This window comes from Osmerus eperlanus, chromosome 8, assembly GCF_963692335.1.
Source record: "Osmerus eperlanus chromosome 8, fOsmEpe2.1, whole genome shotgun sequence".
Taxonomy (NCBI): domain Eukaryota; kingdom Metazoa; phylum Chordata; class Actinopteri; order Osmeriformes; family Osmeridae; genus Osmerus; species Osmerus eperlanus.
The window spans coordinates 2497844-2524953 of record NC_085025.1 but is presented as its reverse complement, the minus strand read 5'-3'; the positions used below and the strand labels follow the sequence as shown (position 1 = coordinate 2524953).

The following is a 27110-nucleotide window of genomic DNA, read 5'->3' as shown; positions in this document are numbered from 1 at the left end:
GCAAAGCCATATAAACGTTCTAAAACATAAATGTTACATAGACATGTAACATTCTTTTTATATGGCTCTGGACTACAGTATCTGACATTAGAGACAATAATCGCATTTTGCCCAAGAGGGCAGTATTGGTATTGCATTTTACACCGCGACTGATTATGAGGAATATAATGTACATGAAATCCTTGACAGCCATGATAAAGGCATTGGATTTACACCGAATCCAGTTGCTATGTGTGATGTTGCTATGTTGTATTGGTAGTGCATGAACTTACTGCTTGAAAACATCCACAGCATTTGTTCATGTGTGTGCACAGAAATGTGGTCAAGTAAATGAATTATATAGATCATCTTTATTAAGCAGAATATTTTATATATAAAAAACGTTGACTGCAGGAGTGAGAAAGACAATTTGTTACAGATGTGCCCTTGAGATAATACAAGGGTTGAAGTAGAACAGAGTATTCTTGTCTGCATGTGGCCTCATCACTGGTGTTAGAGACCCACCTCCCTTCTGTGTCTGTGTGATTTATGACTGTTAATAAAAGAAAATGTAGCCCTTTGGCAACCTATAGATTTAACTCTTAATCATAAACTAAAACTGTAATGTAGTGATTCGCCAAAAACATAAAATATAATTTTCAAAAACTGATATGAGATTTATGTATGGACAGTCTTTTACGTGAATCAAATTTCTATAGGAGTGTCGGTTATATGGGTCCTGGTGGGTCAATCTAAAAAATAAACTGTCACTGGACACAAGGACGAAAAGGTTAAAAAGGAACAAGTATTTTAATGCTTATGCTTTATTGCAGTGGCAAGAACGTGCTATTGAGTATTTGGTCACTTCTGTTTGGGTGGAGGTTGGGTGGTGTTGGTATTCCCAGGTCCGTCGGAGCTGCTAGGCTGCTGGGCAGGACCCCACGCTGACCGCTCCACTGACCAGGGCAGCTTTGGTGAAGCTCACTTCACTGTTGTTGATCACCAGGTTCCTCATGCAGCCTGTGAAGGTCTTGTTGGTAGCAATGCCTTCTGGGAGGAGAGATTCTGGAAAGAGGGAAACCAAACCGCTAAATCAAACATTCCTATTTGCTATTTCGCGTGTGCTTATTTTTTACATGTTTATAGTTACAAAGTCAGTGGTTTACAACCCCAAAAAAGGTTGAGTTTTTACCTTTTGTTTTTGTTTTACTGTCCTACAGGTGATAACCAGCAGTAAAAATGGTGATGTGTGATGGATGGAATGCGTGGCATTAGCAATGCGCAGCAAAAGGCCAAACCACAAAATTGTGGGTACGAGTTCTTGAAATTCTTGGACCCATTCACTGACCTGGAGCTCCACCAATGAACACAGGGGTCCTGGTATCCATGGCGCCAGGGTTCAGAGGTCCCACGACATGGTTGACCTCCGAGTCCACATCCAGCTGGACAACATTGGCATCTCGGATCACTGTGGCCCCAAAACAGCACAGACGGGTTAACACAGAACCATTAAAGAACAGGCAAAACAGGAAGTGACAAAGATCCCAACATGAGATTGATCATTGAGAACAGATGAAGGATCATCCATCAGTCTGACCCTCTCCCCTGGGAGAGCCAGAGGGCGGAGGATGGTTTGATCACCTGTTATCCTGTGCCAGACGCCATCACACAGACCCTGACTGGGAGACACCTGAGTGAAGAACTCTCTCACTCCATTGTTCACCAGCACTACCACCTGGAAACAGGAAGCATTGACCACGAGGACAACCAATCAGAGAAGAGATTAAACCCCCACTTGAGTAGACATGCATGACGTGTCGGTGGCTTGGCTGGCGTACCGTTCCTCTGTGGATGTACATGGTGAGGTATTCCTCCACGGCTGTGTACACATGCAGTAGCACCCCAGACGCCACACGGGGGCGCACCTCCACCACCAGCTCAAACTTCAGTCCGAGGTTGAACGTGTCATCTGAAGGAGAGGGGAGAGAAAAAAAAGAGTTCAAAAGGTCAACTTGCCCTCCTGTGGTTTCGAAACTCAACGGCAACTACTCTAACCTGGAGTATCACCTCTGCTCTTCGGTTCGCTGAAATATGTACACGTGTGAAACCTAGCCGACCACGGTAGGGTGTGAAATTGCTCGGCGCTCATTCAACAGCTGCAGCTCAGCTCCCGAGACCTTGCGCCTTCAGCTATCTCCCTCCTCGCATTCGCTCTCCACCAATCCTCGTGTACCACAGCTGCTCGGGGGAGATCGTGTTCCCTATCCTGGCTGGAGTCCGACCCCCCCCCCCCCCCCCCCGTCATCTAAACTACCACAGGGACGTTCCACAGGGACGTTTATCTGAGGAAACCAAGCATGTCACGCTCTATAACAGTTCCCAATAACATTGTTTCCAAACAGTGCTTTGGAGCTGCCAGAATGCACTGTGTATAACATATTCAGAGAAAGATGAAATAAAGGGTTAGAACTATCATATTTAATTTACTATAACGTATCTATCACTATATAACTATAGTGTATACCAGTCAGGCGAAGCTTCGATTCAAAGTGAACTCTGACGAAACTCACAGAAGAAATTATGCATTTGCACCCAATCGCATCCAAACAATACAACAATATCAGCAACAATACAACTAAATCATGCAGGGGTAGTGAGAGGTCTGTTACCCAGGACGACATATCCCCCCTCCGCAGAGAAGTACGTCCCCTCCTCTGATGTCCCCTCGAAGCAGGGCGTGACAGCGAAGGTCTGGGACACGGAGGACAGCCGCTGGCCGTCCAGCTGAAGGCTCTTCACACAGCCCGTGAAGCTGACGGCAGAGTTTCTCTACACAGGAGTCAAACAAAACACAGGCCAGAGTTAGAGGGAAACGGTAGGAAAAAACAGCAGAATAAAAAGGATGAAAGAGATAAATAAAGAAGTGAAGGAAGACAGGGTCAGGTATGTGGTTTCCTGCTTTGTGTGGGAGCAGACTGAGCTGGGAACAGCAGTCTGGACAGCTGGATGTCTCCCACTGTGATCACACAGTACACTGCACGTGTACCAGGACACACTGGACTACCATAAAGTACAGGATTACGCTGTGCTTGGAGACGGGCTTTGTCCCACTTCAAGATTCCACATCACACTTTTCATGTGTTCCCAAGGACTCCAGCTGTGCTTGTGTGCTATGTTAAAACTTTTCCATCTGTATTCTGCTCCATTTGCCTTCAGCAATGCCCTCCCAGAGAGCTGAAGCAGACTGCGGCCTACCTGGATGTGTCTTAGGGCCTTCCCTGGAGGAACCCCTCCAACGTAGAGAGGGCTGCTGACATTCCAGGAGATGTTGGAGCCCTTGGCTCTGTCCTCCAGCACTGTCAGACCATCAATGATTAACCTGCCCAGACTCCCGTCACGAATAAAAATAACCTGCGGGGCAAGGAGAGAGAATCGCCTGTCACACGGAGGCGAAACATGACGCGTCTCTAAACATAGACCCCTGTCTATCTCTGTACATGTGAGTGACACCAGGACAGTACAGGGGGTCTCTCTCTGTGTGTGTGTGTGTGTGTGTGTGTGGAATGGTGGACGGTGATTTACTCACATTGTGCCAGGCGCCGTCGTTGTATCTCTCCTGACTCCTGAGCTTGACCCTCTGCTGGCCCTGGTTGAAGGTGTAAACCAGCTTCCCGTGGGCCAGGAACACAGCCATGTGGTCGTGCTCCTCCTCATCGGATGTGTAGAAGATGAGGCCGAAGGAAGACTGGGTCTTCAGAGACAGGGAGAAGTGGGACCTTGGGAGGAGGGAAGGTGACAACTGTCAGACTAGCGCCTTGAGACGCCCGCATCGCTTCACACCAGAGGCACGCCCGCGGGCGCTGACAGGAGCCTGTAATAGACTTGACCCCGGGGTCATGGGGTTACGGAGCTGAGCGTTCTCTGCTCGTACCTCTCTGACAGGGATCGGGGGAGGTCGGTGTACTCCTGCCGGCTGTGGGCGGTGCCGCCGTAGCGGTGGGCGTGGAGAGAGGCACGGGGCCTGGAGGAGAGGTAACAGGGCGTGGCCTCCATCTCAGGATCCGCCTCCTCGTCTCTCTTCAATCCCAGCATGCCTTGGGGGTGGCTGGACTCGTCCCGGCCCACCTGGGACAGAAAGGTTTGGAGTGTTGAGTTCCCTTCATACACGTGCCAGCACATGGTGACCAGTGCGTTTTCCATGAGTGTGATGTGTTTTTCTAACCCTGTAGTGGGTTACCTTTCTGGCCTGGCTGTGTTTGGGCTTGGAGGTGCTCTGGCCGTGTTTAGAGAGCAGAGCTGCAGGCGGTCTCTCCACTGGGCACTCCTGCAGGGACGTCTGGACGTTCTCACTGTATTTCTGGAAGTCCTCAGGTTCAATGTCCCTGTCTTGTCTGGAGAGAACACGGGAGAGGTTTAGAGAGAGAGAGAGACACAGAGAGAGAGAGAGAGAGAGATAGATAGAGAGAGAGAGAGAGAGAGAGAGAGAGAGAGAGAGAGAGAGAGAGAGAGAGAGAGAGAGAGAGAGAGAGAGAGAGAGAGAGAGAGAGAGAGAGAGAAAGAGAGAAAGAGTGGTAGAGAGAGACAGAGAGAGACACCGAGAGAGAGAGACAGATAGAGAGAGAGAGAGAGAGACACCGAGAGAGAGAGACAGATAGAGAGAGAGACACTGAGAGAGAGAGAGAGAGAGAGAGAGAGAGATAGAGAGAGAGACACCGAGAGAGAGAGAAAGGGGTAGAGAGAGTCTGTGCCAGAGCTACACTTTCTCAACACATCTCTGTCTCTATGGATACAAGCCCCATGCCCCCCCCCAGCTCTATTAGTGATCCTGACTATCCTCCTCTCTGTCACACACACAGCCCCCCCACAGTGAGTCTCTAAGTACACAGGAACCTGAGCCAAATCGCCAATTGCAAAGTTTCCACAACCCCAGTCCCTCCAGATAGAAACCAGACCCACTAACAGGATGTAAGTTACAACAGGATGTTCAAACTAAGGCCGACCCAGTCAGTGGTCGAAGAAATGTTAAAATACTACGAATTTCCCGCTTCACTGTGGTTGGTGATTGGGCGTACAGTGATGTGTCCTCTTGTGAGGGAGGGCTGTTGGCGAGGGCTCACCTGTTGATGTAGGCATAGCTGATGCAGCCCGTGAAGTTCCTGATGCCGCTAGTGCTGCTGGGAGACCCTCCAAAGTAGAAGGTCCTGATCCCTGCTGCAGAGGAGGACGCTGAGGCGGGCCGCTTCTTCTCATGCTTGTCCTTGTCATCCACCACCAGCTCATACCTGGGACACGGACATCAGGTCAGCTCCGGCAGAAGGGAACTGTCAACCCCTTTCACTGATAGGCTGACTTCCTTACTTTTCATTGGATACCGAGGCCACCAGGAAGTGAGCTCTTCCATCGCCGTACTGCTTCTTGTGTGACTTCACTCGGGTCCCTCGGGCGTTCAACACCACACCCCCGTTCTCCAGTGAGATGCTGAACTCGTCGGACTGCAGGCGGGACAAAGAAACACGGTTTAAGCCGCAAAGATCATGACACAACATGATCTACTATAATTACATGACACCACGCGAAGAGCATACCCCTTCTTTCAGGTAAAACAGGAGCCCTGTGGGCTGCAGGGTCCTGAAGTTGAGGCCCCCCTCAAAGGCGTCGAAGGGTGAGAACTTGGCAGATGATCCCAGGTAGCTCTCTCCAGTGAAGTAGGCCTTACGAGACATCTGTCACAATCACAGGCACACACGCCCCTCTCTGAGTCCACTTACGTACTGTCACTGCACTGAAACATCAGTCCATTCTCTACGGAGCGTGAAACCATTATGACAGCCAATCTTGAGAGAAAAGCTGTAAGAAGGACTCTGTTGCAGTCTTGATGAGATTGTGTAGGACAGGGTGTGTGAGTGCCTCTGTCTGTGTGTGTGTGTGTGTCGAGCACTCACGAAGGACTCTTCAGGACAGCCACTGCTGATGCCGATGGTCCCTGGCTCCTCCAGAAGATTGAAGTCTTTCTTCTGGAACTGGAAGCCCTTGACACAGCCCCTCAGCCCCACCAGATCGCTCAGCTCCGTCCTGGGGGAGAGGGCACACACATCAGGACAGGCCCAAGGGATCTCTCAAAGCCTCGGCTGTCCAGTCACACTCTCATCTAAGACCAACACGGCAAGCCCTTGATACTGTATTGGGTTACAACTGTATCTAAGCAGCGGATGACATCGAAGGTCAGGGTCTTTGCATGTGACAGGATGTTGTGTCATCTACCTGGAGAGGAGGACACGGGAGGGGGCCCCTCCGATGTAGACGTCTATGAAGGGCAGGGTCTTCTTCTCATTTTCCATGGACTTCACGTGACTCTTGTCTACCAGTAGGATGATCTTCTTAGAGTAGTGATAGATCACTGATACCTAGCAGAGCATAGGAGTAGAGGCTGAGTTACTATTCAAATCAAAATCAAATCAAATGTATTTGTATAGCCCTTTTTACAAGCAATGTCACAGAGGGCTTCACATACGCCCATAGAACTGCCCCTCAACCAACCCCTCAAGGAAAACTCCCAGAAAAAGTCACTGTTACATTTTATTTTATTTTTTTTAAATCTCAACAGTTGCAGTACGGTCCCTGTGGCTCTAAGAGTCCTGGGTTTACCTCGTGGTATCGCGCATCATTAATCTGTAGCTTGGGTGAGGTACTGTCCAGTGTGACAGGACCACCTTTGAAGCCAAAGTCATACTGGAGGTTCAAGAGGCCGTTCTTCAGTTCTAATAGGAAGAAATCCGCCTGAAAGGAGAGAAGTGAAAGACTAAATATATTTTCTGTTATTTCAAATGAAGATAATTTCAGGTCTAAGAACATAGTTTAAATAATCCTTTAGAAAGGTTTCCTTTTGGTCATTGAGTAGTAAAATACATTTTAAAAAGTAAATATTAAGTAGGACAAAATCTGGTGCAATATTTACCCCGTTCACCATGAGTAACAGGACACCATTGTTGGCCACTGTCCGCACAGCGATGTCAAACCTGATGACGATGCCAAACTTGCCCCTCCGCTCCATGTTGTTGACGAGAGCATAGCCAGTCCCGTCAAACAGGTAGCTAGCTATCCGGCTCTGAGAGAACGCCAGCTTGTACCTGTTATGAGAAACAAATACATCAGAAGTGATTAAAAACAGGAACTATATGCAAAGTGGTGCTGTGAAAACAATCCAGTGCATACTGGAGGTATCTGGTTGTAGTTTGTTGTCGTATATATACCTGGGACATGGTGAAGATGCAACAACATCTATTTTGTGGGTCTGTTTGAAGTTGTATAGGCTGATGACATCGTTGTTCAAAGAGCCCAGCTCAATGCAACCAACAAAAGGAGCCAGACTCAAAGCTGGTGGAAGCTGAAAGAAAAAAACTGGTCAGAAACTAAGACAGAAAAACAGATGCCCCATTCAGAATATCAGAGGGGAGGGAGGCGGAAACAAATGGATGTATATCTATAGAGGAACTTTACCCTGACGTCTGCAGGAACGCCGCCCACAAAGAAGACCGTGTCTTTGGGGTCGAGGTCAAACAGCGAGTCGGTGCCAGGGGCCTCTCCTTTCTGGATGAACTTCTGCTCATCAGTGGAGGTCTGACTGGGCACAGTCAGGAAGACTTTCCCGTGTCGACCCAGCCTGCCGGCACAGAGGAGCACAGAGAATCAGATTACTATCCTCAACACCTTCTCCTGCACAGCCATGGCTACAGTAGCCACGGCTACTGCATGTGATTAGATTACTACTGATCTAGGGAGCAGGCGGGAAAGCTGTACGGTACCTCTCCACTTTGATGAGGTTGAACACTGGAGGCCACTGACTGACAGGCTTGGAGCTGAGAGGGATCTCCACATCTTCTCCGCCGAGGTTATAGACGTACACCAGGTTGTCGTTCTTGATGGCCAGACCCATGTAGTCCTTCCTGCCCTGCGAGAACAAACAACCAAGGTCACAAGAGTAACGGCACAGGCCTCATACAGTATGTAAAAGATGCCATTACCGTGTCGCAGGCAACAAAGCTGCCTGTGCAGATCTTTGTGTTTGTGAATGGTGGTCACGCAGAGAGCCATTTCTCAGCATTAGACAGCCATACACAGGCGTGGCTGCTTGATTTACATTAGCAGCTGAATTGGAGAGGCCTGGGGGAGATGAGAGAGCCCTGCTGTGCCTTAGCCGGGGTAACGGAATTTATGTAAATGATCCGACTTTGAAGGAACACACATTATTGTCACAGGACTCTCTTTGAGACCCCTTTGAAAAAGGCAACTGTCTGCTCTCATAGGCTTTCCCTGCTCTCGCCATCACAACAAACTATTCATGTCGGCAAGCTGCTCTCCTCCTTTCATCCTGCTCTGTCCTCGGGGCCCATGTCTGTTTCAGAGGCAATTCTGCCCCACGGCCCCTCCCCCCTCCCCTCTGTTGGAAACATTGATGTAACACTTTTATTCTGTATAAAATGATACTGTGTTTAGCTTTGTGTGCAAAGAGAGGCCTACCCCCAAATCTGAACTCTGGGTAACACTAGGCTTACGTAAACAAGGGGACCTGGGCTTGACCACTATCTTACTGGAGGGGCCATAAAAGAGTTAATCATATGGTCAAGCTTAGAGGGGTCAGAGAGCGCACACACGCACACACGTAAACACGCACGCACACACGCGCGCCAGGTCTATGCAAGGGAGCCAATGAAGGAAGAGCCGACAGACTGTGCATTTCTGGATAGATTAATATTTCTGACACCCTCCCGGTGAAAGGATCACTTCAGCTGGGCTGGAAGTCTACCCTTGGGCCTTCCCTGGTAGAAGTGAACCCAGTGGCTCTACCCCAGGCCAGCAGGAATAAGACGACCCTTACCAACCACAGAGAGGTCAAGCAAGAGACACAGGAGAAGCACCTGATGAGTTATGCGTCTGAGTTATCAAGCCCGCTCACATTTCTGTCTCCTAAGTAGAAGATGAAGCGATCCTCGATGGGGTCCTTGTCGGGGTCCACTCTGATAAACAGGCTGATGGCCGTCACCGTCTTCAGCTCCTCCACGTTGGTGTGTGGCTGCACCTCCACTGACGACTGACCGTTGAACTTCATGGAGACTTGGACCTGCAGATGGGACCAGGGCACAGCGAGACTCAATACCCCCGCAAGAACTCCGGTACTTGGGACACATCATGGGGAACAACCATCCTGTTTCTCTGATGCAGTTCCAGCTGGTGAGGATGTAGAGGGCTGACCTTCTTGGCCACGCTCCGGGCCTGGGCGATCAGCTCTCGGATCCTCAGGATGTTGGTGGTCACGTTGTTGATGGGTTTCTTGTCCTCCACCACCTTCAGCTTATTCAGCAGCTCCGGAACCAGCACAGTCAGACTGTCCACTACACACCAAAGACAACGTGTCTTTTCACTCGGATTTATAACACCCTGGGATTAACGGACACTCTGGGATTACCTCTGTGTTTGGGTGGTGTGTGCATAGATAAATATAGAGACAAGATGTCTTACGGCGGAGTCTAGAACGTCCGCAAATGGCGGCCATCTTGCTACAGTCAACTCACTCACCCATAACATTGTGTTGATGCTACATGTACTTTTTAAATTACCATAACTTGCTCAATTTCCAACCGATTTTTGAACGGTTTGGTTTGTTATCAACGTCAGAGATGTTGTTATGCCACTGCATACTTATGAATAATTATGTGTTTGTTTTTTTTATAGAATAGAAGTATGCAGTGACATAACAACATCTCTGACGCTGTAGCAAGATGGCCGCCATGTGCGGACGTTCGACTCCGTTGTCCGGCAACGCGGACGAGACATCTACCCTTTATATATATCTATGGGTGTGTGTGTGAGGTGCATGGTACCTGCTTCCCCAGCAGAGAGCATGGCGTGGTCGTACGCCTCAGTAGAGTAGTCCTTGTTCCTCATGTTGGTGGCCCACTCCTCCACTTTCTGGCTGATGGGGGTGATGGTCTGCAGGACCTCCACTGAGCGGTTCAGCGTGCTCTCTGCCACATCCTGGGTGAACTCCAGACGCGTGCCAGTCCGGTCTGGGAAGCCCGCACGGCAACACAGGAAACACATTTACATTTAGTCATTTAGCAGATGCTCTTATCCAGAACGACTAACAGTAAGTACAGGGACATTCCCCTCGAGGCAAGTAGGGTGAAGTGCCTTGCCCAAGGACACAACGTCATTTTGCACGGCCGGGAATCGAACCAACAACCTTCTGATTAATAGCCGACTCCCTAACCGCTCAGCCATCTGACCCCCCGAACACAAGGACAAGAGGTGGATCCCTTAATGATCTGATGTGACTGATAATGACGATCATCATACGTTTGACTTGTATGGGACTCAGAGTTGTCAGAGATGTTTAACGGAGTGTGCACACGCAGGGTTTAACATGAAGCAGCTTTCCCTTGTTTCTGAGGTCCGGTTCATTCAGCTCACCTTTATGAATGCTGTCGAGTGCCTTCATCGCTGCGGTCACTTTCCTGGTGTTCTCCTCCATGATCCCTTTCGTCTCCTCGATGTATTGACGCTTGTCCACCAAGTCAGCTTCCACCTCTGAGGGATTGGTCAAGGACAACTTTATTATCCCACACGGGGAACACTGAGAACATGGCAATGAGGCAGTGTTGGTGTCAGAGAAGGCCTCGTACCTTTCTGTTCCGAATGCAGGGAAACGGATTCCTTAAAGACGTTTTCACTTTGGGTTTTCAAGAATCCAAGCTGTGTGTTGATCCCGTTGATGGCCTGCCATGGACGAGAAACAGGGCTGTTACAAGAGGGCCACTGCACATGTCACTGAGCACACGGCTCTCAGTGTCACTTACATTTACATTACATGTACATTTAGTCATTTAGCAGACGCTCTTATCCAGAGCGACTTACAGTAAGTACAGGGACATTCCCCCCTGAGGCAAGTCGGGTGAAGTGCCTTGCCCAAGGACACAACGTCATTTTGCGTGGCCAGGAATCGAACCGGCAACCTTCTGATTGGTAGCCCGATTCCCTAACCGCTCAGCCACCTGACCCCCTGGGGTCCCCCCCTGACCCACTTACATCCTCGGCTCTGTTGGCTGAGTCCAGAGTGGTCAGCCCGGTGATGTTGGCGTCAGAGACGTACTTGACTATGTTGTTGTACACATTGGCAGCATCCAAAGCTCTCTGGACAAATCCATTGGCGTCACTGCGTCTGAGATCTCTACAGGAACCAAACAAACAGGCATCAAGGGGTAGATCTCGTTTAAAAAATAAATAAACTTAAGCCTAACTTAATCAAGCTTGTTTTTAAAATATCAGGCCCAGTTTCCCTGGAAATTGATTTAACCTAGCCCTAGACTAAAAACGTTTTCAATGGAGATCTTCATTGAAATGTTCTCTTACTCTACGACTAGGTTTAATCCATGTCTGGAAAACTGGGCCTACATATTTTATGATCAGGATTAAGTTGAGGAGGTTAGGGGTCTCCAGAGCTGAATCCTAGCCAACACTTACTCCTCCAGCTCGTCAGCCAGCTTGTCCAGTTCCTCTGCGTGTTCATCGGCCCTCTGAACCAGGTCCCTGTCAGCGAGGGACAGCCTCTCCGTCTTGTCCATCAGCAGCTGGCTGGCGCCATCGATCGAGGCATAATACTCTGTCACGTTCTGTACACAGACCCAATAACACCCAGACTCAGCTCCACAATCACATTACCTCTGCCTGATTCCCCCACACAGTAACTCAATAGATGCACTTAGCTAAAAAGGGGAATGGCTCAAATTGTAGCTACCTTGTTTGGTGGAGTACAATACGTCATTGCAAATCTGCTGCCTTTTCAATTTGGTATGGGGTTCCTACGTTAAGTGGACACACCATAGTCTGGCTCTCTGCTTCATGTCGTAATTCAACAAAAGCACTTTTCCCACGAGTGATACAGAAGCGATGTGTGTTGCTCCTTACCTGAACCAAAGCATCCACCTCAGCCATGACCCGCTCTGTGCTGGAGATGTGGACGCCTGCCATCTGCAAGGTGTCGTTCACAAGCCCATACTCCTTCATCAGCTTCTGCTGCTTGACCTGAGGGGGTCACATGACAGGAAATGATTGGTAAACGGCCCTCACAAAGATCAGTATCAGTCATGGGATCATATCTGTTCAGCCAAGAGATCCGTTATGTGCCGACATGTGCTCTGTGTGTGCTGAGTGCTTTTGTGTTGAAATCGCAAACAGAATAAAGGAGAAGATAGTATGCATGTTAAATAACTTGAGAGAGAAGCAAATAAATCATGTTACATTAATGTCAAAACAACAAATCTCTGTAGGGCTCAAATCACATTAATAATGAATATAAAAAAATAAAATAAAAAAATGAAACTGACAGTTATTAAATTTCCCACACTCACTGCTGCACCGCTGTGATGTCATTCCAATTTGCCCTGAAGGAAGACAGCTTTACAGTGTGTGTGTGTGTGTGTATCTGGTGATATCACTGGCTGGAGCACTCTATTGCAGAGCTCCAGTATGTTTCAGAGGCAGCAGGGTTGTGTGAAGAGGGAGGTCTCCTGTTTGGACAGCGCACCATTCATGACCCTGATTTACAGCAGAGGCCGTGATCACAGGGATCTGGAGGTAAAATAACACCCCCAGTCCTGCACCGCCACAGCCATCCCATAATACCAACCAGAGCATGACAACTATCGCTGGGCGGGAGTCCTACTTCATCGGGGGATTTCACACCAGAAAGGGCTTGATGAGGAATTTGAGAATGGTATCGAAGATATGTTTTCTCATTGTAAATGACATCCAATTGGCATAAGTGTCTACATGCCGCAGACTGTGATACTGTAAATGAAAGTAATGACTGCAAAGCTGTTCATCACACCAGATGCGTAACAGAACAGATGCAGTGTCTGTATTTTGGCAAGTGGTAAAACTGTAATTCTGTAGTTATTTAGCTCGTTAACTCCCCTTGCTCTAATCCTCCTTCAATTTCTACCCAGCTGTCTCCATGTTACATTACTCTATCCATGTCTCTCCAGCTGAATACCCGAGGTAATTCACTTCATACTGGGGAGCCCAAAACAATCCAGTAACAGTCTGAAGCTGGATCCCATGAGACGTGTCTGGTCTTTCCTGACAAGACTGCTGGCTTTTCTTCCTCTACTCTTTTCAAAAGAAAATGTGGAAAACATTTTATCTCTTCATTTCATATCTTTATGTCTACCTTTTGTAACTTTGTTTTCACACACAGTGAAAGGAGAGGAGAGGAGGAGAGGGGAGAGAACAGAGAAGTTTCTAAACAGTAGAGTAAAGCGCTCTGCTCTACTAGAGTACAATAGAGTACAGTAGAGTTTAGTAGAGTCCTCGTCAATGATGCAAACCTTTGTTTTAATTTTTATATTTTTCAAACCTTTTTTCAAAAACATTTTCAAACCTTTCAAAAGTTTTTTTTTAAACTTTAGATTGGACAGTGCTGGGGCCGTGAGGAAAAAAGTTAGTTGCGAGCCTGGCTACCACTCAGTGCTAAAGTTTAGCGTGGGCTCTGAGACGATGGAGACAGGCGATAAAGGCAGATGCCTCAGGGCAGCAGTCAGCAGCACAATCACAGTCCTCCAGAGCAGCAGGGGCTGCTGGGAGCAGCGTCTCTGGGCGTAGTCCGACCGCTCTCCTAATGAAACCCTGATGACAGGCACGGAGAGCAGGGAGGCAGGAGAGGGGTGTTAGGGAGTGGAGAGAGGAATGAGGGCAGAGGAGAGAGGATCGAGGGGAGAGGAGAGATGTGAGAGGAGTGAGGGGAGATGTGAGAGGAGGGGAGGAGGACTAGGAGAGAGGAATGAGGTGAGAGGAGAGATGTGAGAGGAGGGGAGATGTGAGGAGAGGGGAGATGTGAGAGGAGTGAGGGGAGATGTGAGGAGAGGGGGTAGGACTAGGAGAGAGGAGCATGGAACGGCCGGCACCAGCGTGACCCCCGGCGGTGGAGGGTAGTTACCTTGTTTCTCTGGTATTTCAGCATGTTGGCCTTGTTGGCGTCGTCCGTCTCCTGCACGGTGTTGACAGCTCTCTGGAGGAGGTCCTGGGCCTCCGAGAGCTTGGTGGTGAAGCGAGACAAGACTTCCCTCACTGGGGTCACACGGCCGTCTAAGATCATCTGCTTCTTCTCCATCTGCCGGACTCGTCTGAGGACTAACCATCACATACAGTACAGACTCATTTGAGTCGAATCAAGTTTGATTTGTACAGCCCTTTTTACAAGGAGGGTCACAGAGGGCTTCACATACGCCCGTAAAACTAAACCAAGATAAGACAAGGAAAACTCCCAGGAAAACTCAGCTTCATACGAGCGGTTTTAGAGTGTTTGTGTGTTTTCCTCACGGTCGTGGGCCTCTGTGGACTCGTCCGTGGTGACAGGCCCTCGAGGGGACAGATCCAGGGTCCTCATCCAGGCCAGCAGGCCTTCAGCTGTGGCTGTGCTCTGTCTCACCAACTCCGGGTCCAGATCCCGGTCCACACTGTACAACTCCCAGTCATGGATCATGTCTGAGACACACACACAGAGACAGTTATTTTCTTCTTTAACTTTGTCAAATGTTTCCTTCGACTACTCAAGACAGGATGAGTTCATCACAACATACAGTTTTAAAAATGTAATTGACAGGAGGCGCGTGTACCTTCGATGAGTACGTTGAGTGTGATGAGGTTTGTGGTCAGGTTGTCAGCGAGAGTGAAGCTGTTTAGTGTCTGTTCATCCACATGGTCCCCCAAGGACTTCACCACCTCCTCCTGGCTCACCCCCACCACCACCACCACCACCACCACCACAAGGAAAATCAACGACACGGTTAAGACTCCTCAGACACTAATACTGCAGCTCAAACTGACAGCGCACATTAAGTTCTCTTGTGGAAAGATCTTACCAAGGGCAAACCAAGTTAGAGAAATGTGACAAATATGTACTGTATTGCAATCTCGGTTACAGGATATAAAGTTGAGTACAGTTCGTAATGCTTGTTATGGAAGTGATGATAATGATGTACGTATGCCGAGGGAGACTCTCACCATCTTAGCCAGATGTATCATGTCAGAGACCACCGCCTTGGTGGACTCTTCCAGCAGGCCAGTCTGGGTCCTCATCAGAGCAGACTTGTTCCTCCAGTTCACAAACTGGTTCTGCAGAGAGTCCAGGACATGATCAAGGCCCAGTAAACAACAGTGACTGTCCTCTGTGATGTATTTATCTGGGGACAGGGGGTCAGCCAGTCCCCCCACCTTTCCAAGTTTCCTACGGTCTGAGTCCCTCTCGGTTTATTTACATTTTACATTTTAGTCATTTAGCAGACGCTCTTATCCAGAGCGACTTACAGTAAGTACAGGGACATTCCCCCGAGGCAAGTAAGGTGAAGTGCCTTGCCCAAGGACACAACGTCATTTTTTTCACTGCCGGGGAATCGAACCAGCAACCTTCTGATTACTAGCCCGATTCCCTAAGCGCTCAGCCACCTGACGCCCATACTTTTAGGTTTATGAAGAGCTGTTGCGACGGTGAGGAAGGAAACCTGGTCTTTACGCCTCCCCCTCTTCCCGCGCTAAACCCCAAACCCCCGCCTGCGCCAGGAGATCAGACACGCTGCCTGACCTAAACCATCCATTAGAAACCTACAGGGAGCGTCTGGGAGTGTCTGGGAGCGTCAGCTTCATAGCTGGGTTGAGACACGAGACATTCCTCCAGGGGAGCAGGGGATGTGGTGAGAACACAGCTGTGTGGACACACAGGGAGCCAGGAGAGAGCTCACCACCCCCCCCCCTACCCCCCCCCCCTAACTCCCCCCCCCCTAACCCCCCCCCCCCCCCCCCAGGAGGAGTCAGCCTACCTGCAGACGCAGAGCTGTGTAGTTGTAGTACTTGAGTCGGTCGTTGGCGGCGGCCCCTGTGGAGATGTTCAACACACTGACCCTCATCCGGTCCAGCGTCTTATTGGACAGCTTCAAGTCTCCAATCAGGTGCCAGATACAGTCGTCGCAACCTTCGGTGAAGGGGGGGGGGGGGGGGGGGGGTGAGAGAAAGGAGGAAATGAATGTTTGATCTGAAATGTTGCTCTCTGGATTGTACTAGAAAAATGTGGAAAGACAAGTGATGTGTGTGTATAGTGTTGAGACAGTGTTTATGAAGCGTAGCTTCTTTACTGATGTTGCAGAGGTTGACGGTGGCAGCTTCTGGTAGACACTCTCCAGTGTGGATGTCACAGTGTCCGCTGGCACAGTCACACTCTGCACCCCGGGAAGAAACACACGCATCATGTACTGTACAGTACCATAGCAAGTCTGGGACATGGGTGAGCATAGTACAAATATCTCATCCATCACATCTGGAATGACTGCACAGCTGCGCTGGACGCTGGAGGCTCCTGGCAGCTGTGTGTCTGGGCCGCAGTGGGCCTGCTCTGGTGTCAGAAGGCCATGGGATCCCTGCGCTCGCCTGCAGATCCCCCCCTCGCTCAACCATCTCGCCAGATGTCTGAATGACATCACCCACGAGTGGGTGTGTGAACAGGCCGCTGACTAGCAGCAGTGCATCGTGGGAAAGAAACCTACATCTATGCTGAGCGTACGACCGGATGCTCCACAGGGGGAGGGGGGTCTGGGTGGAGGAGTTTGACAGTCTGTTCTCTTACTCTGGCAGCCGGAAGGCTTGTAGTCCCAGTGTCCGGGAAGGCAGCGCTCACAGTAGCGGCCGCCCGCTCCTGTGCTGCACTGGCAGCTGTGTGTCAAGGGGTGGCAGGTGACCCGGAGAGCGGCGGGGCCACACTCACACCTCCTGCAGCCCTGGCAGCTGGAGAACCCCGACTGGCCCTCCTGCAGGGAAGCACAAACACAGCTCGTCAAGCACTATCGTATCCATGCTAGTAATATTTTACATTTAGTCATTTAGCAGACGCTCTTATCCAGAGCGACTTACAGTAAGTACAAAGACATTCCCCCCGAGGCAAGTAGGGTGAAGTGCCCAAGGACACGTCATTTGCACGGCCGGGAATCGAACCAGCAAACTTCTGATTAATAGCCCGATTCCCTAACCGCTCAGCCATCTTACCCCCCCTCTGATTTTCCATTTGGATATGATGATAATCATATTAATAATAATAATGGTTATCCATCCCTGCTTCACTGAGCCAGTCAGCTGTGAGAGGCTCATAAGAGGCTCCCATGCTTGCAAGGGGTGCAGCCTTGTTAAAGGTTGTGGAGTTTCTCACCTCACACTGGTCACAGAGTCGGCCGGTGACCCCAGGCTTGCAGTGACACACTCCAGTCCTGTCATCGCACGAGGCGGTCCCACACTTGCTGCACTCGCATTCTGCAGCGCAGGGCAGAACACACAGGGTGAAACACACAGGGTGAAACACACAGGGTGAAACACACAGGGCAGAACACACAGGGTGAAACACACAGGGTGAAACACACAGGGCAGAACACACAGGTGAAACACACAGGTGGAACACACAGGGCAGAACACACAGGGTGAAACACACAGGGTGAAACACACAGAGCAGAACACACAGGGTGAAACACACAGGGTGAAACACACAGGGCAGAACACACAGAGCGAAACACACAGAGCAGAACACACAGGGCGGATCACACAGAGCGAAACACACAGGGTGAAACACATAGAGCAGAACACACAGGGTGAAACACACAGGGTGAAACACACAGGGCAGAACACACAGAGCGAAACACACAGAGCAGAACACACAGGGTGAAACACACAGGTGGAACACACAGGGCGGAACACACAGGGTGAAACACACAGGGCAGAACACATAGGGAGAAAACGGATGAGGTCAAAACACGACCCTGTCACAAACGGAAAAGGTTATTCCTGCCTTTGCACGGGCCTGGAATACACACGCTAATCCAAGATCTATTCACGGCATTTCCCCCCTTTTCAAACGTGGCGTTTAAAACCCACAACTGATCCAGAGCTTTACCCGTTATGAGGTGTAACCGTTTGGATTTTTGCCGACGAGACAATTACTGTCCAACAGTTTGGTAAACAAGCCCAGTTATTCCAGGATGCTATTCTTCCATGGATGCATGGTGTAAGACAACACCCATGCAGGGGCAGCAGGGCTGTCTAGGATGGAGCATGGGAGGAATTCTCCCTGGACAGCGTGTCCAACTGTGTCAACACACTGAGCATCTTCCTGTTTTGATTTCAAATAAGGCTTTGCGGCCGGCTTACATCCCTATCACTTATTCTAAAGACAGGAGGGACAGTGTTGGAGCCCTGCTGAAATAAATGCAGTCATCAGACACGCAAAGTAACAAGTTCACTCACTGATCTTTTCCCCTTCTCCTCGAGGGAGATCAACGTTGTACGTGCTATAAATACAGCATGCATTTTTTCCATTGTGCTTTTTCCACACTGTGTGGATAGTGTCTGCTCAGGCCACTCACCTCTGCAGTCCTTGGCACCGACGGCATCGCCGTAGAAACCCGGAGCACACCTGTCGCAGCTGGGTCCGGCTGTGTTGCCCCAGCAGTTCTGACAGACGCCAGTCACGTTGTGACACTCGTTGAAGATCAGGTTGGGGTCGGAGTTCCCGTTACATTCACACCTCTTACACGAGCTCCCGATCAGCATGGGGTTGCCATAGTAACCTGGAGCACACCTGGACAGGGTGAAGATCGTGCGTTCAAGGTTTTTGATTCAATAAACAAATCGACTGGAAAATATCACTCCTAGGACTGTGACAGTTTGTGTGTGTGTGTGCGCGTGTGTGTGTGATGGTTGGCAGAGTCCCTGAAAGCCCACTGACCTCTCGCAGAAATGCCCATTGTAGCCCTCCTGGCACGTGCAGCGCATGGCGGAGATCCCTCTGTCACAGTGCAGCGCAAAGCTGGCCAGACGCACCCAGGAGAGGGGAGGGGGGGTGGATATTCAGTGAACACTCTCTGTTTGCCAATGCAGCCAGCCCTGTCTCAGGACGGCAGGCACCACCACAGAGCAGCCAGGGAGCAGGAAGTGAGCGCTGACCCTGCGTGTCCACTACAGCGGAGCGGGCGCCGCTTCGCCGTTGGCTTCCGATTCATTTTCAATGAAACCGGGCGTGGCCGCTGCCACAATGCCCTACGCGAGCGTCAACGCCCGGTTGTGTTGTCACTTAATGTTGTGGTGTTGTTAGTAGTTGGTTGTTTTTTAGAAATGTTTCGTTTTTGTTAATGTCGTTGTGTTGTGTGTTAATGTTGTTGTGTTTTCAACGTTTGTTTGCTTTGCTAATGTTGTTGTGTCAATCAAACAAGGCAATCAAACAGTTTTTGTCGCTGACGCTCGCATCGCATCCAGTTAGGACCCGGTGTAACTCACTTGTTGGAGGGGATGGAGAGAGGGCACGCGCAGGGCCGGCAGGCATGGTGACCACCAGGAGAAGGAACAGACATGTAGCCCTCCTCACACAGCTCACAGAACTCTCCCAACGTGTTGTCCTGACAGTCCTGTACAGGGATACAAGATGGAGGACGCGTTTTACCGGTCATGACATGACATTTAGTCATTTAGCAGACGCTCTTATCCAGAGCGTGAGATATGCTTGAGATAGGCTACTGTGCGACTGTGAGAGAGAACGGAGAAGTGATTCGAATTTTGATAATGAGTGATGAGATTACACTTCACGTGGAAACATCTTACTATGCAGACGCCTGTGATGTCTTCGCAGGTTTCTGAATGGCCTTTGCAGTTACATGGTAGGCAGTTGTTCAAATCACTGAGGAAGTATCCCTTTGCACATACCTATGACAGGAAACATGGGATAGAGATTTTAAACAACTTAGACTTGAATTCTTTCAAAGGAACCGTTTAAAGAAGGTTAAATTGGAACCACATTTGAATCACATCACAGCTGGGATCCCCACATTAATGCCAAGGTCTTAATGAGGTACTCCATCATTCAACAGCACTTTCAGCAAAAGACACACCTGGAATCATTTTGACTAGGCTGCTTTAAGATTCTCTGCCAACAGTGGAATGGTCTCTACACATCTTAACATCTCTTATCCAACCGTTTCCATGGTCCCTCTTGGTGAAACGAGCCCTCTCCTGTAGCTGAGTAGGTGCAGTTCAAGCAGGAAAGATTTTGTACCGCAGTACAGAGTGATATTTAAAATCTCTTCGGAGAAAAAAGACATGCCCTTTACACAGGGGCCTCTGGTCTTCTGGTGGGGTCTCCTACGGTAGTGTGATGTCAGGGTTCAGGGGGGCCCAGGCCCCATACCAAGGCCGTAATCGTGATATATATTGGGGGACACATCCCCCCCCCCCCCCTATATTCAAATCTGGTCAAAATGTCCCCCCCAATATATTGATATAAACATATAAATGTGCTACGCTACAACCGGCAACCACGCACGCTGTCCGAAATGATCATAAAAAAAAATGTTTGTCCCCCCAATGTTGACTCCATGGCGACGGCCTTGTCCCACACACATCACTTTCAACTCCCCCGTTCAAAGAAGCCTCTCATGCTACAGGCCCTGTTTAAACGGCCCTGTGTCTCATGCTACAGGCCCTGTTTAAACGGCCCTGTGTCTCATGCTACAGGCCCTGTTTAAACGGCCCTGTGTCTCATGCTACAGGCCCTGTTTAAACGGCCCTGTGTCTCATGCTACAGGCCCTGTTTAAACGGCCCTGTGTCTCATGCTACAGGCCCTGTTTAAACGGCCCTGTGTCTCATGCTACAGGCCCTGTGTCTCTTTTGTAACACTCAGTCAATCGAGCGTTTATGCTGCGTCCAGGCTGGCTGGAGATCAGACATACCACATAGTTGTGCCCGGTTCAGTCGTGAGGAATATTTTCCCTCTATTTATTCCCCAGGCAGTGAGACAATGAAATGCCTCTTTTGATAACTAATGTGAAACATCCTGTTAACAGCAGGATGGTGAGCAGCTTTCATGGTCAGTACAGTCTTTTCCTCCGGCTTCAAGCTCTTCCTGTGTGTTTCCTACCCCCACAGATACTGGTAACACACATGCATCACCGCTTATGTGAAGGTGGAGGTCCAAGACAGTTGAATTAATTGTGTTGACGAAAACCTCTAAACACATTTCAAGCTAAGATTGATAACTTGCTTAGGGAATGGGCAACTTCATTGGCTGCAGACATACATATCAAGACAAGGTCATGGATGTCTGTAATAAAGAAAGTATATACAAACCATATAGCAAAATGAGTTGGTTGAATGATGATACACAGCAACACTGGTCAACTGTGAACCAGTGGTCGGTTCTGTTAGCGACCCGGCTGTGTGACATCCTGTGACGGGACAAACAGCTGGGCCCTCTATAGACACAAGCTCTACAGCACAGAGAGCCTAGTGGGCGCAGGCAGCAGATGGTCTGGTGGCTGAGCACGATCTCTCAGGTCCCTCTGAAGTGCGAGGAATGTGTTGAACGTATACAGAACAGCAGCTTTTACGTATCACTGCTTATCACATTATCTCTTTCATGTACTAACGACACTGGAACTTAATCCTTTCATGTCAGAAGATTTGTCTCACTCGGATCCCCACGGTTCAAAAACAAGATCTGGACTCCTGACTCTCTCTCCCCCCTCGGCAGGGCAAAACGTAATCCCAAAATATTCGATGTTAAATACTACTTTTGTTATTTCAGACACTGGTGGTTTCACCACCTCCCTAAATTGCGTGGAAATGGAAACAATCGCCGTGCAGCCTTGCACTGAAGTCCCAGAGTTCTCTGTAACGGGAGCTATTTCAGAGACAATGTGTCCACTACATTAGAAAACAAAGATGACATTCACAGTGGAGCATAGCCTCTTTCTGTCTCACAGCCTACATACATGCCAACCGGAATGTCCATTTTCCACAGGGACTCTCCTGGACTTTCCCCAACTCATTTACATTTATAAACCATTTACATTTATAAACCGTGTTCGTGCCAATAACTGGACATTTACATTTACATAATTTTAGTCATTTAGCAGTAAGTACAGGGACATTCCCCCTGAGGCAAGTAGGGTGAAGTGCCTGGCCCAAGGACACAACGTAATTTTGCACGGCCGGGAATCGAACCGGTAACCTTCTGATTAATAGCCCGATTCCCTAACCGCTCAGCCATCCGACTTCTCCTCCATCTGCTGCTGGACAGTTACAGACCGCACGACACTGGCCATGAGCCTATCTGACTCTGAGATGCAGACGGTACAAAACAAATATGGTGGCTTTCCAGCAGAACGACATGAACGAGGACCGTGCTGGAGTTCTGTCCAAAACAAACATGCTGTTAGTGCCTGGGGCTGTGTGATAGAGTGTCCATGACTCTGTCTCTGCCCGTTCTCCTGCTGTACCTCCTCTCAACCAGGGGAGCAGGGCTTAGACAGGGTGTTTGGTTTGGCACTGGAGCAGGGTTTGGAGGGCTCAGTGGTGAAGCCTCCTTAGATACTGAGGCTAGGAGAGAGGAGGGCCGGGTCATGGGAAGTCTGTCATCAACCAATAAGGGAGCAGAGATGATAAGTCTGCGGGGAGCAGACTGTTATCACAAGCCTCAGATAAACATTTGAAACAAACATTCTCAACCCATCCAGTAAAGACGAGGAAGATTTATTTAGACACAGTGGGGATCCACTTCTTTACTAAGATTTTGCGTGTTTATTTTCTCAGCGTTAAAAAACAACATTTGCTGAAACAATTCAACGCTGGTGACTTCTTCCACAATGCACTGCAGTACATAACATAATAACTCTTGTCCATGGACACATTGTATGGCTTGTGTCTGGGAGGAAGGCCTCAATACTGATGCCCATTCTAGTGTACCCCGAGACAGGAAACCTGGGACTGAAGAACTCACCACTTTTCCATTGTTTCTCATGCTCTGACTCCAGCAAGCACTCCACAAACCCTCCGGAGTGTTGCTCAACACTTGGCAGCTGGCTTTCATTAGGACTCTGCCGGGGGGGCAAGAGGCCCATGGAGAGTGATACAGACCTCATCTGGGGCCGAGGCTGGGGATAGGGCTGAGGCCAGGGCTGAGGCCAGGGCTGAGGCCAGGGCTGAGGCCGGGCTGAGGCTGGGCTGCTTTCAATAACACCCCCCTCCAGTAGCGAGTGAAGTGCTCCTGTAGGCTGTGGAGCTCAGAGTGAGCCTGCTTCTAGTTACCATCTCACAACCCCCCAGCAGAAGAAGAGCACACATTTTTGTCCTCCACACTGAGTTTGACAACAACACTTTCAGCAGTCACGGTTACCAGCGATAATAAAACCGGGGCTACGCAGGACAAACCAACAGAAAAAGTTTAAAAGAACACTTTTCCAGTTGCAGTTTTACTACTGTAAATACAGCCATGCTAAGGCACTGGAAAGCCCGTTCGGATTGCACTATACAATCAGGGGAAAACAAATACAAAAGGAGAGGTCTTACTGTCACAACCGAGCGCTGATCCCAGGGCAGCCCGACGGCAGCGGCTGGGCCAACGAGCCCGAGGAGGATGGAGAGAAGGCAGAGGCAGGGCGAAGATCTGCCTGCCATGTCTGTGTGTTAGTCCAGGGGAGTGCCGCTTTCTCTCTCTCGTTCTCTGTGTGTGTGTGTGTCTCTCTCTGCCTCTGTCCGTCTGCCCTGGCTACAGTAAAGTCTCTGTGGGGCGGCAGCTTGCAGATCCCTCCCTCGCTCCGCTGCACCCGCTGGTTAGAACTTTTTCACTGGCCCGACCTCCAGATGCAGAGGTGCCTACGGCAGCCCCAGTCCTGTGGAACTAACTGGGAACTTCCTCCCTTCGTCCCTCCCTCCCTCCCTCCGTCCCACTGCCGTAACTCCCCCCCCCTCGTCTCTCTCTCTGGATCTGCCTCCCAGAGCCTCAGCTTAAATCACATACAGATGGAAAGTCCAGAGAGAGTGAACAACAAAGTGAGAGAAAACTAGATAGAGAGTTAGAGAGAGAAAAGGACAGAAACAGAGAGTGTAGATTAGAGTCGAGTAGTTTTCCAGACTGCATGTATCCCTGTGAGTGGCTGCTTGTATCCCTCAGAGGATCAGGGTTTGTCGCTGGGCAGTGAGTCATCTGTGGGCCTGTGGCACCCATTCACTTTGGGCTGAGCAGAGACACACCCCTCTCTCCCTCCCCCCAACCCCCTACTCCAGGGTGAGCCGTTGCTGGATAGGCTTTGACACCCCATCCAGCCCTGCTGATGACCAACACGCAGCTGCTCCCTCCCCTCCACCCCCCTCCACTCCCCTCCACTCTCCTCCACCCCCCCCACCCCCATTTCCCTCCACCACCCTCCATCCCCCTCCACCACCCCCCTCCACTCTCCTCCACCCCCCCCACTCCCCTCCACCCCCCCCCTCCCCTCCACCCCCCCCCACTCTCTCCCCCCCCCCCCCCCCCCCCTGTTTGTTTACCTAGCGAGGTCAGCCGGACAGGGGAGGTGCTACATTTATGAAAACCGTGTTAGGATCAGAAAGCCCTCCTGACAGGAAGAGGCAGAGGGATACTTCTGGACACAAGGGAAGCATTGTCCGGCCCTCGCAGGTTTAAACACAGCGCTCTGATACCAGACTCCTGTGTGGAGTCAGTAAAAGTGCATGTGCTTTGATGCACGTGGGCATTTATAACGCAGAACCTCATGACTATAAAGAGGCAAGTCATGCAGACCCCGAGCGATTGTGACAGGATGTTTTTTTCCATCTTTCACTCTGTCTCTCTACACAGAGCACGTAAGCCGTTGCAAACGTAGTTTGAGTTATATACCGTGGGTCAAGGGCACCATGTGGAAGTCATACGCCTCAGATGACCAATAAACAGGTCGTCACATTCCTCGGAGATGACACTCCTTAACACCAGCAACACAGGCCCACAGCAACACGGCTGACTGCTGCTTCCAGAGAGACCGAAAGCAGGTCAGCACTGCAACACAAGCCCGAGGCAGTTCTCCCAAACACAGGAGCTGTCCTTCAAGCCTGGCATGCCTTGAAGAGAACGCAAGCTGTTTAGCTAATAAGGATGCCGATTCCAATGGTTAGAAAGCGAAGAGAAGCAGCTGGTCAGTGTGTAAGAGCCCCAGTCTCCTTTCATCCAGCTCAGTGAACACCAAGTCAACAAGCTAAGCTGAGAAAGAGGACAAGACTGGGATTCTCCCAGGCGGGTGGCTCTAGTTACCCCTCTGGTTACTGCTTGTGCTTCACATTGGTATTCTCATCACATGGGGTAGTCTAAACACAGGAGGAGATCCCTCCCAAGGGACACAGAGAATGATTGAGGGGGAGGCGGGGGGGGGTCGAGGGAGGATGGGGGGGGGGGTGCGCTTTACTGCGACTCACATTTTTCCGGTCGCCACACTGAGACGGTCTGGATGCGGGTGGTCTGAGCCATCCCCGAGAGAAGTCGTTCATCTGATGAAAGGCTATGGGTGGAGATGAGGCTGGTCCTCGCAGGGCTCCATGACTGGCACGGCGCCACCCTCTGATCCTAAACACCACCCTTGCCAAGTCAAACACAGTGCCCCTCCTGGACCTTTCACAGGCCGACGGGGAACTGGGGCGGCTTCCACCCTCCTGCCTCCCCTCAGGTTGATAACCCTGACCCTGAGTGTTATCCTACACACTAATATGACCTCTGACCCCGAATCTTACATTTATCTAACCTCCCGTTACGGTTGAGAGTGTTATGAACTGCACAGGGAGGGTTTTGAGCAGCCCCTGAGTGTGTTCAATTACAGCAAAGAAGAGTTTGTTATGATAGAGGTTCCAGTTTGCTCTGGCATGTGTGGAGAGTGAAAGAGGATCCCTGCAGAAGGAGCAGAGGGCCCCTGGGTTCACATCTCCCCACCACACACACACACACACACACACAAACACTAGCAGACCACATACATACACACACCTCACCACACACACAGAAGGGAGAGCGAGGAGAACCCCTGCTCTGTGGGTGACCTGCTCTGAGACCTCGAGCGGGAGGAGTCGGTGTACATTTCACCAGGAAATGAGAAAAGGCCCAAACTGGGTTATAAATGCACTTGAGGACATGACCTGTGATTCATTCTATAGAGAGACAGATGAGGCTGGAGACCAGTGGGGAAATGATGTTCTCAGTTGTCATTGTCAATCAATGAGTGCTCTACTGCAGCACTTTACAACTGTACCTGATTGTACAGGTTCCCTGTACTAACCCTCCCTAACCCTAACCCTATCTTTTATTTTTGTCAATTTGTTTTTTACTTCTCAACACTGGCAATTTCTAGCGAGGAAGAGGACCGCTGAAGAGAACAGTCCAAGATGGAACCATGTTTACATCTTCAGTTCCAAATAAAATATAATTACTCTTACAAGCTGTAAACATTTATATTTTGGGTTTCAAATTTTGTTTGGTTTCAAATTTCTCGAACTCTTGTCAGAAATATTTACTTGTGTTTGATGAACTAGAGAAGCAGTGTGTGTGTTAGTGTGAGAGAGACAAGGAAAGAGAGATGGGGGGTGCTATTACACATGACATTAAAACAGCATGAACACCAGTGAATATGATATCTTCCCATACAACATACTTATTCTCAGAGGAAACGGTCTGTCTAATGCAGGGGAAGGAAGCCTTTTTTCCAATCCAGTTTATTGCATCTTCGTCTGGTAATCTCTGTCAGTGAACTGGGATTCCACTGGGAGTTGGAGAGAATCGGATAGTGGGCTGCTGGCAGTCAACACTGATTGGAAACAGATGCAGGGAGGAGGTGTGTGTATGAGGGAGAGAGAGGAAGAGAGAGAGAGGGAGAGACAGAGAGAGAGAGAGAGAGAGAGAGAGAGAGAGAGAGAGAGAGAGAGAGAGAGAGAGAGAGAGAGAGAGAGAGAGAGAGAAGAGAGAGAGAGAGAGAGAGAGAGAGAGAGAGAGAGAGAGAGAGAGAGAGAGAGAGAGAGAGAGAGGAGACTGAGGAAATGTAGAGGAAAGGTCTGACTTGGTGGTGAGACATTTAAATAAAACCTTGTCTTACACAACCTGCAGACACACTGGAACGGTACCAACCATGGCTAAACAGACAGTACAGTAGGCAGAAGAACTCAACAAAACAGCTTCACTTCAGAAGCTGGTGTGGCTGGATAGGTTTCTCCCACCGCCACAAGACACAACAGTGAACCTGGGACA

At 49.8% G+C, this 27110-nt stretch overlaps 2 protein-coding genes across 2 annotated transcripts in view; one reads left to right on the top strand and one right to left on the bottom strand.

The window, feature by feature from the left end:
* Window positions 1–27110, top strand: part of slc16a10 (solute carrier family 16 member 10) — a 426623-nt gene that overhangs the window by 133375 nt on the left and 266138 nt on the right. The gene's annotated exons all lie outside the window — the stretch shown is intronic.
* On the bottom strand, window positions 332–23721 carry lama4 (laminin, alpha 4). The gene is made up of 40 exons (XM_062467868.1): window positions 23402–23721; window positions 19660–19761; window positions 19339–19466; window positions 18791–18871; window positions 18429–18643; window positions 17225–17325; window positions 16649–16829; window positions 16161–16244; window positions 15849–16000; window positions 15037–15147; window positions 14649–14760; window positions 14353–14517; window positions 13970–14163; window positions 11941–12057; window positions 11497–11645; window positions 11062–11203; window positions 10659–10752; window positions 10447–10563; window positions 9858–10043; window positions 9229–9368; window positions 8933–9097; window positions 7782–7927; window positions 7477–7639; window positions 7230–7363; window positions 6935–7106; window positions 6625–6756; window positions 6241–6383; window positions 5922–6051; window positions 5565–5702; window positions 5338–5471; window positions 5097–5261; window positions 4217–4370; window positions 3911–4104; window positions 3566–3755; window positions 3235–3390; window positions 2649–2808; window positions 1818–1948; window positions 1621–1714; window positions 1328–1447; window positions 332–1044 (listed from the first exon to the last, which is right to left on the bottom strand). Exons 1-40 carry the CDS (start codon window positions 23507–23509, stop codon window positions 899–901), a joined length of 5646 nt encoding a protein of 1881 aa, XP_062323852.1. The 5' UTR covers window positions 23510–23721; the 3' UTR covers window positions 332–898.